The 12,900-nt window shown below is 34.9% G+C and overlaps 1 protein-coding gene across 2 annotated transcripts in view; it reads right to left on the bottom strand.

Annotated features, from left to right (window-relative positions):
* The window catches only part of LOC128986886 (leucine-rich repeat and IQ domain-containing protein 1), a 50,609-nt gene extending 39,426 nt beyond the window's left edge, over window positions 1–11,183 (bottom strand). For both annotated transcript variants that reach the window (XM_054407480.1, XM_054407481.1), the window contains exons 1-4: window positions 10,980–11,183; window positions 9,956–10,110; window positions 8,205–8,363; window positions 7,744–7,845 (exon numbers count right to left, since the gene is read on the bottom strand). In XM_054407480.1, the coding sequence (XP_054263455.1) occupies window positions 7,744–7,845; window positions 8,205–8,363; window positions 9,956–10,110; window positions 10,980–11,004 (441 nt within the window). In that variant the 5' untranslated portion in view covers window positions 11,005–11,183. The remainder of the gene's footprint in view (window positions 1–7,743; window positions 7,846–8,204; window positions 8,364–9,955; window positions 10,111–10,979) is intronic.
* Window positions 11,184–12,900: the final 1,717 nt, after the last annotated feature.

Genomic DNA, 12,900 nt, shown 5'->3' with positions numbered 1-12,900 from the left:
GATCTGGTTATCAACTCAGATAAGAAGGGTCAGTGGTTGGACTTTGGTCACCCTTATCTACACTGGGCTCACAACAATTGCCTAATATTGCAGAAGGAAACTGCTTCATTATTACTTGTTGACTGGGATCTCTAAATAATCTTAAATCCCAATTTTCCCTGTTTTGGGATTCTTTTGTAACTTTATCCCTTTTTTCCCTATTCTGGGTATTTTTTATTAAAATTTTGTTTTCTTCACAAGGTTTTATGGTTAACATTTTAAATACAATTGTCAATAAATGCAATAACATTTTGACTATAAATCATGGACAAAACAGAAAATAAATTCAAAACTGGTGATAGGGTTTTTGCAAAAGTGAAAGGATATCCCTATTGGCCAGCTAAAATTTGTAATATTGATTCATCAAAAAACCTGAAGAAATATACCGTTGAATTTTATGGTACCAAGGAAGTTGGTGTGGTCAAGGAAATAGATATCTGTACATTTAAGGAAAACAAGTCCCGGTATGGAAATATTAAAGAAAGAAATTCAAAATTTAACGCAGCAATGAAGGAAGCAGAGAAGAGTTTTGAGACAAGTGTTATTGGTAGGAATAATAGCAGCATGTCAGTGAACATTTCAACAGAGGTTATTGACAGTTTGAACTCTGTAAAACCACATATCACTAGTACCCCTATAAACAAAACACAGGATCAGTCGTTACAATTGTTAAGTTCATCTGAAAGCTCAAATACACATAACAGCAATGTAAACAACACCGTTACATCTGTTGATAAGGAACTGTTTCTCACACTGCCTGACAGGAAAGCAACAACCTTAGAAATTTTAGGAAATAAGTGGCTCACAGATGAATCGATTAACTTTTACTACCAGCTATTAGCTTCAACAGTACTCGATAAAACACAGATATTTTTAATGAACCCAATTATTTCTCAGGCTATTAAGTGTCTCAATGACTTTGAGCATTTACTGAATAAAGCAGAATTAGAGAAGAAAACACATATTTTCATCCCAGTAAATGACTCTCCAGCTGTTGATATACCGGGAGGTTCTGGCTCTCATTGGAGCTTGTTGCTTTACGTTGCAAAAAGTAAAGAGTTTTATTATTTTGACTCTTTAGGACAGTCTAACTATGATCGTGCAGTAAAGATATGCTCAGCATTACAGAAGCACCTCAGCAATAAAGAGTGCAGTATTAAACCTGTCAATGTCCCCCAGCAAATCAATAACTACGACTGCGGTATTTATTTGCTTATTTTTACTGAAATCATTATTCAGGCCATTCAGCTGGAACATAATTCATCAACTGAGCTACAAACTATCTTCCCTTCTATATTGTTAAGTGATCTTATTCTCAAAAGAGCTCAATTAGCAATGTTATACTTTAACCCAATGCCCAGTGTAAATGTGAGCAACATTTGTAATATGATGGTTAAAATTGAAAATCCAGAAAAGAAAAAATTGCAGCTCAATATTCAACATCCCGAGCCTTTATGGGAAGTACAGCGATCTAGACGGAAGACTCATCAAATAACTCAGGCTAAGAGTGTAAGCAATATGCCCGCAAGGTTATGTGCTGATTTTATAAACCCTACAATTTGCCATAACACTTATTCCGCCCTTTCCGACCGTACAGAAACTCCGACCAATGATTCTCCAAAAAACAGTGTGCAAGGAAGCTTTCAAAGAACTAATAAGAAAGTTAATCAAGGTGGCTCCACAACAAAAATTACACCTAAAAGCACTCAAACCCTCAGTACGCCAAGAGTAACTGTTTTCGGTGACAGTCATGCAAAAAACTGTACACCACTTTTGGAAAAGATTTTTCAACATAAAGAAGCCTGCGTTAGTGCAAACACGTATCCCGGTGCTCCGCTCTCTTATGTGTACAGACAGGCTGCAAGCTTTGTCACCTCTTTTAATTACACTAAGAGAGATGCCATTATCATTGTAGGAGGTACAAATAGCACGGACAAAAAAGAAGATGTTGGAAAACTCTTGGAAGATTTCATACCAAAAGTTTGCCAGACTAACATTATCCTTACAACGATTCCATACAGATATGACAATCCTAGCCTTAACAATAAAGTGTATAAAGCAAACCAAGAAATCTATAATATCGTGAAGAAACATAAGGATGTGTCCTTTGCGCCTATAAACAATTTGCTGACCCGGGAACATTTCACTAAACATGGTTTACATTTAAACAACCGTGGTAAACACCTTTTGTGTACTACAGTGGCTCTTCATACAACAATAAAATTAGAGCAATACCAAGATGGCCGGCTTATGTCTGTATGTCACCGAAAGTCAACTTCATCCAAGACCATGGGCACAAGACCAACACCAGGAGAGGACACCCCCAGGACAACACGCTTAGAACAGGACATTCCAATATCAATAACAAGCCCTTCACACCTCACCGGCAGAGCATCCTCAGGTTTAACATCGCATGTCCCATTCCACGAGATGTCTTCTCCTTCAACCGAGAAGTTAGATAGTGTTAACAGTGCCTCTAATCAAGATGAAATTGTACATAATATGTTAAATAGTTCTGAATTGTTGAGGGAATTGACTAGTCCACAGTTGTCAGCTGTAGAGGCATCAAAACCACACTCTAACAATGATTTTTTAGACCAGGTATAAACAAAGTAAATGAACCTCTTATTTTTCATTTGAACATACAGGGCTGTACAGACAGCCTAAAAATAAAAGAGATGGAACTTTTGTTTGAAACTTTTAATTTAAAGCCAAAATTCATATGTATTTGTGAGCACTGGCTCAAAGATGGCAGCTGTGGATTGCTTAATTCACTCAATAACTATAAATTAGCTAGTGTTTTCAATCGAAAAGATAAAATAAGAGGTGGTTCATGTATTTTAGCTCATAAGTCTTTAGATTTTAGTGTACGTTTAGATATTGAGAAATTTTCAATTGAGGAAAGTTTTGAATGTGTTGCAATAGAAACTAGAAGCTTATATTTTCAAACAAAGAAACAACTCATTATTATCAACATTTATAGAAGTAGTAATTTAAGCTCTTTTTTTAGTAATCTTGAAAAACTTCTCTTTCATATTTCTAAAGAATTGACTAGAAAAATTGTTTGTATTTCTGGTGACTTCAACATAAATACTTTAGCTAAAGAAGGTCAAGAGAGTAACAATAAGAAGGTTTTCCTAGGAATTCTCAAATCATATGGCTTATCTGTTTGCATTGATTCTCCAACGAGAATTACTGATAGTAGTGCAACCTGTATTGACAACATTATTACAAACATTGACTTATCTGAATTGCATTCACAAGTAATTAATTTAGGTTTTTCAGATCACACAGCTCAATATATTTCTACTCTCTTTACAACAACAAAAAAATCGAACTCAACAATTAGAAGAAGAGTTTTTAGTCAGATTAACATTGAAAACTTTTGTAAAGCACTTGACCAAACAAATTGGGACAGTTGTTACTCGTTTAATACAGCAAATGAGAGTTTTAATTGTTTTTTTAATTATTTCTATCTGGCATTTTTGGAGGCATTTCCAGTTGTAACAAAAAAGATATTGTGTGAAAATAAAAGTAAGAATGACAAAGGTTGGATAACAGATGATTTAAAGTTATTATGTCAAAAGAAAAGAGATCTGTTTGAAAATTGTAAGATGTCTACTAACACAAAACTTTGGAGAGATTACAAGGATCATTGTAAAGACCTACGCAAAAGAATTAAGATTTCAAAGAGAAACTATTAACATTCAGTTATATCTAAATCTGGAAATGTGACCAAAAGTTCTTGGAATGTAGTGAAAAAAGAATTAGGCCAAAAAAATAAAGACAGTCAAATATCTGAGCATGTGATTAAATCTTCGATTGTCAAAACTCCTTCTGCAATTGCTAAACACTTTAATGATTTTTTCTCTAAAATTGGTGACAATATCACAAAATCTCCCGCCGCTGAAGCCATTAATTTAGTTAGATGCAAAACTTCTGATTGTTTTAAATTTAAATTAGTAAATGAAAAAGATGTTCTAGATGCCATTAAGTCTCTGAAAAGTAAATATTCTGCAGGGTGGGATGAAATACCGGCCCCTGTAATTAAAGCTGCTGCATCTTTTATTGTTAAGCCTCTTACTTTTGTTATAAACAAAAGTCTAGGAAATGGAGACTTCCCGGAAAAACTTAAACACTCTACAGTGATTCCTATCCTTAAAAAAGGAGATAAAAAGTCAATTGATAATTATAGACCAGTGGCCTTGTTACCTGTGCTATCTAAAGTTTTTGAAGAAGTGGTACTGAAACAAGTTGTTCCATTTTTTGAGAAACATGTTTTACATTCAAATCAGTTTGGATTTAGAAGAAATAGTTCAACAACTCAAGCCATGTTTAAATTAATAACAAATGTTTTGGACACCTTGGATAGGTCGCAGAGCACTGCTGGTGTGTTCTGTGACCTGTCCAAGGCTTTTGACAATGTTAGACATGATATTTTGTTAAAAAAGCTGGAATGTTATGGTATGAGTAGGGAGGTTGTCCTGTGGTTCGGCAACTACCTCCAAAATAGGTTGCAAAAAGTAAAGATTAATACCTTGAATGGAAACTCAGTATTTTCTGAATGGAATAAAGTACACTTGGGAGTTCCTCAAGGTTCAAAGGTAGGGCCATTCTTGTTCTTAGTTTATGTCAACGATTTGTTTTCAAATGTAAATTCAGATTTAATTTTATTTGCAGATGATACAACAGCAATAGTCAAAGGTAAAGACAAAAATGAATTGGCAGTTAATATCTCTTCCTCTGTTCAAAACATCAGTTTCTGGTTGAGCAAGAACGGTCTAAGTTTAAATCATGCCAAGACTAAAACATTAGAATTTTCCGCCTCCTCAAACCGGTCCAAAGAATTAATTTTTGCAGTTCCCAACACCAACATTGACCTTCCTGTCTGTAAATCAGTAGATTTTCTTGGACTGACAGTTCAAGATAATTTAAAATGGAATAACCACTGTGACCATTTATATGCTAAACTAGATAAAGCTATGTTTAATCTCCGAATTATTAGAAGAATTTGCGATGACAAGACAGTGATGTTAGTATACCATGGTTATTTTTTATCAATTATGTCTTACAGTTTGTTGTGTTGGGCAAATTCACCTTCTAGCAAATATATCTTTAAACAAAAAAAAAAGGCCATCAGAGTCATTGCTGGCATCAGCTCAAGAAAATCATGTAGATCCAGTTTTAAAAAATTCAAACTTTTGACCCTTCCTGCTCTTTATATTTTACACTTGGCACTTTTCATTAAAAACAACCTTTATTTATTTGAAAACTGTAAAAAAACTCATAGTTATGAAACTAGACACAAACAACTTTTGGAAATTCCAAGCCACAGATTAGCTTTGTTTCACAATGGACCCTATTATCAATGCATACAAGTCTACAACAAATTGTCCTTTTATTTCACAGACCAGTCTTTGAGCCTTAATAATTTTAAAAAGAAACTTTCAGAAAAACTGATTGCACTTTGTCCTTATGACATGAATTCATTTTTATCCTGTCAACTGTAATCTTAATATTTGTATATATTTATTATGTGTAAACTATTATTATAATGCATGATTTGTACTGACATGTCACATATTCATTGCTGATATTCAGCCTCTGTATTATGAATTTTTGTGATGAATAAATTGATTTGATTTGATTTGATTTGATTGTATCTCAATCTCTCAAACATTAGCGTTTATCCATCATTGATTGATACCATAGCATTTTACAATATGTTTAGTGTAGTTCTTCAATTACTTCACCAAGTTATGCTTTGGCTTTCTGTTGTCTTTTTAATGTAGTTTTTACTAGTATATCAGCTAGGAGTTAGCACTATCTGGGTCCAATAGTACATACAGCTTTCTGTTCCTAATTGGCTTATATATATTATTTATTTGGTTGAAAAACTTTGTCTTGCAGTTAATAGGCTACATCAATGTGGCATCAATCATAGGTGCCAAAATGCCTGTGCACTGAGTAGGAAGTTAATACAGTAGAACCTCTTTAATCCGAACCCCCGTAATCCGGACATCCACTAATCCAAACGCCGCAATTCCACCGCGGAGGCCGTTTAACGCCGCCAGTGAGTGGGAGCGTTGATCCTTCACCGAACGGGCTACAAGGCCGACGACGACGTCCTTCATTGAACGCACTATACAAATGTGCGTGAACTAAGTCAATGACCTCTCTCCTCTCCCACTCATGACACTACAGTCTGCAAAACTGTTCTCCGCACTACTGTTTCTGCGCTCAGTTGCTCTCCGTTGTCTCAGAGTACTACATGTGTTGTTTATTGGAACGTGTATAATGTGTTAGTGTACATCTACTGTTTGGTACAGTACCTTAGTTATAGACTACGTACAGCATCAGTATAGTGTTAGGATTGTTTGTGATAACAGTGACCGAATACAGTAAACTAAAATGTCATCAAAAACATCCCTGAAACGGAAACATAACACTTTAAAAATTGAAAAGAAATCATTGAAAGACTTAAGAAAGGTGAAAGTGGTGCTTCGTTAGCCAGAGAGTATGGTGTAGGTAAGTCAACAATTACTGGCATTAAAAACAAACAATATGCCATAATGCAATAGGCTACTCTTGTAAACAAGACAGTAATGAAGGGCCTAAAAATAGGAAAACCTTAAAAACTCGAACCTCGAAAATGAAGAGAATGTACAGGAAAGAATTGCTTCGGCGACTCTTATTAGCAGAGAGAGACGAAGAAAGTGTGATTGCGTTCACTAAGAAATTAAACCTTAAGGACTGTTGTTATATTCTGGTTGATTCTTGGACAAGTGTAACAGGGGACAATCTAGCGAATGCCTGGAATAAGCTATGGCCTAAGCCTTTAAACAATGAAGTTGGAAATGAAAACTTTATTGAAGAAGAAGACTCTGAGATCATCGATGATATTGTCGATCTTTGTCAGGCTATTCCTGGGTTTGAGGAGTGTGACGTGGCTGATGCAACCGAGTGGATCAACAGTGACAAGAATGATCCAGGATAACAAATTTATAATGAAGATGAGATTCTTTCTGTCGTCACCGAGGAAAACGAATCTGATGACAGCAGTGGAGAAGAAGAAACTCTTGATTCTGGACCATCCCATGCTGAGGCGTTTACTGCATTAGAGACGGCAATGAACTGGTACAAAAATCAATCTGAATACTCTTTACCGCAATTGATGGTCTTAAAGAAAATTCAAGACTTGGCAGCCAAAAAACGCACTTCGACATTAGTTCAAAGGAAAGTGAGTGATTATTTTAACATCTAGTTTAACGACTTTGTTTGATTAGCTCATTGATGAACTCTATACACAGTACAGTACGGTACTGAAGTTCATTATTGTCAATTGTATTTATGTACTGTTATCGTAATTGTTTCTAATGTATAATACACAGTACTGTTTCTTCTGCTTTGTATTAAACACTTACTGTATTAATAAAAATTGTATTTGACTCTATAAGGCATTTTTCACTTTTCCCGTAACAATTACGATACGTTTCAGCCACGTTTTAGCTATTGTTATATAAAAACAAAAATATGTTCTGTAATCCGAACAATTCAATAGTCCGAACGACCCCCGGTCTCAGTTAGTTCTTATTAAAGAGGTTCTACTGTACTTATGGCTAGTTTTTAAACAGTTATACGTAGAACTCTTCATTTCAAAACACATCAGATAACATAAATTTAACAAAACTATGAAAAACTTACCTTGAGATGAATCAGGTGAGATAGATTGGAAATATGGGAAATGCTGTTCTCCGACAAGGATAAATATTCTAGATTTGTGTTCGTGTGTAAATGCTCGATAGTCTGAAAAAGTTACAATATAAACATTTTGTACCATTCAAGATGCAGTATCATTCATAGACACAGCCTAAACTTTCACATGCTCAGTAAATATTTGCCTTATCAACTAAATATCATCAGAAAAATCCTGAGTAGCTATAATCTTTAGGTAAAAAAAGATTCAATTCTGGACTACTGAATTTAAGTACGTAAATGAGTAGCAAATTTGAATTCATTCGATAATGTTTGATTTTCTGAATTATAATACTAGATTCATACAATAGTGACACTCCAGTACAAATAGCAGCAGTATTTTTCTAGCCTAAACCAGTCATTAAAACCAAAGTGGAAAAATCTTTAATAACGTTTCCTGACTCACTTACTTTAATATTGTTCCCTGACAGGTTGAGCCATTTGAGGTGTTGAAGGTCCTTCACTCCCTCTATACTGAGCAGGTTATTGTGCGAGAGATCCAAGCGTACGAGGTGGTGCAGACGATTGACACTGTGCATGCGTAACAGCTGATTGTGATTTGCACTCAGCTGCAAAATAAGACAAGTTTGTTGACAACAAAGACTCAACTTTGTCTTTGGATTTTTTATGACTTTTCTGAAGATAGTAAGAAAGGGTTATGAATACCACACCTTAAACTATTTGTGGTAAATCTCTGAAACCTTTTCCAGTATTCAATGTGCAAGGTCTAAATAATGAGAAATGGGATGGGAAAAAATGATTTTTTGAGGTTAGGGTCACATAGCCTTTTCTTGTGCTAAACCTGGAATCATGGCTAAGAGAATTTTGTTTGATTTTTGAATTTGTTGATAGCAGTAACCTGAGAAAAAGTTACCAGGTGCAGCATAAAAAAGCGGATACCGTATGTCTAGCTATTACGAGGATTGCCTGTAAATTAAGGTTTTCATGGAGCTCCCGGCACAAGCAAGCAAGCTACTTCAAATCTGAGACCAACATGTTCCTTACCGCTACAACTATAGCTCGTTCCCATCCCAATGGGACAATTAGTCTGGTCATAGTATTTAAAATTGTTATGAAAGAAAATTTACTCTAAAAAAATTTACCAAATTAATTGAAAATTGGCCAAGTTTGAATCAAATAGGCTCCTGTGGTTAGGTTTCGGTAGGAAGGGGGTCAATCCCTGGCGATTACTGTTGCCAGTTGACAGATGTGAAAGCAAAAAAGTCGTTATACGTAGAAAGTGTGCAAAAGTGGCTAAGGGAGTGTTGAAAAAGTAGTAGCCTATATATTTGCAGGACGGGGCCAGAAGCGGTTGTTCTACAGTTTCCATTGTGACACTGATTGATTTTGAAGAGGTTTTGATTGCAGATTGGCATGTTTCAGATTTCCAGGACTGACTGGAGTAGCCTAGTTCTTGATGGGTAGTCATTAAAATTATTAAATCATTAACTGGCAAATAAAAATCTCATTCTCATTAGTTTGATAATCTCTCTTGTTCAGTCACACCAGGATCTGCATGAAAAACTCAATAACATTGGGCAAATATGACTGATGAACAAAGGCAGTCGGTCTACAGCATGGATATTGAGAAAATGTTAAGTCCACCTCCTAACTCACTTAACCCTTGGGCACGTTTTCTACATCCAAACGCCTTACTCCATTCACATCTATAAAATGACAATGGATTTCAAAAGCCGTTGACAACTAGGGCCTAGGACCGTATAAATCTTAAACATCATTATTTGGCAGGAGCATACATTTTTTTCACAAGTTTCTTTATGGCCAGACTAATTGTTCCAGCTAGAAGACTGAGGTGAGAACCAGCTAGAAGTCAGTAGCATGACTTTTTTGCTCCCAGATTTGTACTAGCTTGCTTGGTTGCGACAGAAGCTTGATAGACCATTTTGATTGACTAAATAACAGTTGACTAGTGTTTTATGTGTTTTGATTGTGAACTTTCTAGACACCTCTTCAGACAAGAATAGTTCCCGGATCTGGCGGTGGCATACGCGCAGAAGTGTGAATAGGCCTAGCCTAATCTATTAAGATAAACTTGGACCACAAGGAGACAACAGGTAGTTAAAACTTTTTATTTTTAATTGACTTTCTTATTATTACAATAGACCAAGGCCTATCCTTATAATACACAAACTCAACTTACTTCAATTAAGTTAGGAAATCCATCAATATTGTCGAGCCTCTGGAGCTCATTACTGTCGAGAGACAGTGAAGTGACTTTGTGCGCATCTTCAGGACAATGACCTCTAGTGAGCTTCTTGAGGCCTTGGCCAGATAAATTGAGAGTGTGAAGCTCATCTGAAACAGCATAAACATCTACAACCTATAATTGAAGAGATCCATAAAAAAATAATAACAGGCAACGCTATCCTCTGGGTAAGTTTTTTATATTTTAACTTAATCTACACTTTACTTTACGTCCTACACTCATGAAGATATTGAAAATATTGATCGATATATCAATTATTCGATAAGTTATGTCATTTGGTATGTTAGGTAGGGTTAACCTAAACTAACTAACCAAACGATATATCAAATGAAACAATCGATTGATCTGACTAACCTATAATCGATAATCTATTGATAGGTAAAATTATGATAATCCGAAAACTGTGACGATTGAGGGATGTATTCATTCAAACCTCCCCTCCACAATACAGAGATATCCTTACGTAGAGATCGGCCTTAGTCACTAACAAGAATACAAAATCACGCCACTCATCCTACACTCATCTCCATTCATACTTTGGCTATACCTGCTTTCAATGAAAAAGTATAAAGTACCTATTAAACAGTATATCCAATAAGGGCCACATAGGCGTAAGCTACAAATGTGAGGAAAAACTAAGCCCTAGCACTAGCCCAATACAGGCCTAATAGGCTACTACCAGTCCGGTACCTTATTTGTTACCTATGTCTTACTATAAGAAGGATGTATTTTATCTTGAAATTTTACTCATAAGATCAAAAATTAGCAATTTATGTCCCTATTGTATTAAGAAAACTAAGTTTAGGCCTAGGCTGTCAAAAGGTCAATTGGATTTATTGGTGCTATGAATCCCAAACAATTTTGACCAATAGGCTACATTGCTGAAATAAAATGGCTCAAACACCAAAATAGTTGGGTAATTTAAAATTATAATCATCAAGACTACGTTTTTACTTACCACTATTTAAAATGCTGTGGTCCATGTTGACAATTTTAGGACACTTGCAAAATCTCAAATTTATCTTTATTTGAAGGTAATAAATAACTAATTAAGCTTTGAAATAAAAAAATACATTCTATTATTCTTGAGCTTGGCAATAATCGATAGAAGTATTTCAATTTATTTCGTCACAATAGTTAAAACAATAATTGACTTAGTATTTTATGACAAAATCCTCAAAGGAGGTTAGAAAACAATTTTGTGGACATAGGCGTTCCGCGGTCTTCGAAAAACAAACACCAGCTGGAGCTGACTAAATCTACTATTACTATTTTGAACTCTGACATTTGTCAACTCTCAACTCACATTTTCACATATAGCCGCGCTGTGCAGTTCAGCTGTGGAGCGACTGACTGTTGATGAATTAGTCGTAGATTGCATGAAGCCTTCATGCAATCTACGACTAATTCGAAGCATTGCCTTATTTATTTAGTCATTTACTATCAATTAATTGTTATCAATCAAACAAATTGAAATGCCCTATCTTTATGATGTGCAAACTACAAACACAGAAAAATTCGTTAAAACATTGAACGAATTTGAAAACTTCAATCAATTTCTTCTCTCAGTCTATAGTTCCCGATACGAAGAAACATAACCCTTTTTTTAACAAAATTTGTTTTATTTGATAATGGTAACTAATAGTTTAATAATACAGTTAATAATATACACACTGGTACTGCATTTTTAACTTGTGAAAATTAACACTCTAATATTAGTAAAATTAACAAAGCTTTAGTAAAACAGGATTTTAAAAAGAAAACTTATAAATAATTGTCTTCGTCAGAGGAGGGCGTGTCCTAAACAAGTCGATGGAAATCTTCGTTCACCTAATTTTAGCCTCCTTTGCTTTTACCAGATCTGCAGGATCAGTGCCTTTCCACTTCATAGAACAGTTCTTTGCTATAGAATACACACAAATCAAGTATTCGTGAGAACACATAGCCCCCAAGATATCGTCTGATGTATCAACCAAGATGTATCTATCAAGATCTCTCATTGTGTTTACAAAGCTTCTCAAGTAAATCTTTTACACGTAAAATGTTGACGCACCCAACAAGTGTGCGTCGCTTAGTTGTCTTAAAAATTATGGATTAATTTATTGAGAAATAACTTTGTGGAGATTTTTTTAGATAGGTATCTAGGTGTCAATACGACCTTCACATTTTTCTACATCTATGCCCACAAACTAGTTAGGTACCTACTTATAAAATTAGTCTCGGTTCGAGTATATTTGTATATAATAATATAGTTAATTTATTTTTTGACATCAAGAGTGTTTTTTTTTATTTATTAAGTTGGGCTATTTAATGTGATTTGTTATTATTTAAGATAATTCATAGTTAACCTTAACCAACCATATTTTTGAAGTGTAATCATGAAGTGGCCTATTTCACATCCTAAACACACCTATTTCACATCGTAGTATGTTGCTAACGTAACTTACAATGTTTTTCTCTATAGGGAATTGAGTGTTATTATGGATGTTTAAGAATTTAACAACTATTGTTCTAAAGCTAGGTCTACTGCATTTTGTCTCGACTCTTGAGCCATAGCCATATGTTACGATGAAGGCGGGAGGCGACAGACTTCTACTAAAATGGCGGATATGTTTGCGTGACTTGCTTGGTTCTACAAATTAAGTCCTCAGCTCGGCTCATAGAGTGAGTGTGGGAGGGATACCGACACACTTCATACACCTACGACATTCTTCCAAATCATAGCTTTGATTATACGAATAACAAGCGTACTATTTTTAGAACTGAAGTTCATCACGACATATTTAAGGTTTTATGTAGATTAGGCTATATAAAGTACTAATTTAAAATGTTTCACTTCATCATCAAGTTGCAATGTGCAAGTGAAATTGCTATGAGAC

This window comes from Macrosteles quadrilineatus, unplaced genomic scaffold (genome assembly GCF_028750875.1).
Source record: "Macrosteles quadrilineatus isolate MER2022 unplaced genomic scaffold, UCM_ALF_1.0 Scaffold_2__2_contigs__length_208266976, whole genome shotgun sequence".
NCBI classification, from domain to species: Eukaryota; Metazoa; Arthropoda; class Insecta; order Hemiptera; family Cicadellidae; genus Macrosteles; species Macrosteles quadrilineatus.
The sequence above is the reverse complement of the archived record's forward strand: the minus strand, read 5'-3'. Positions and strand labels throughout refer to the sequence as shown.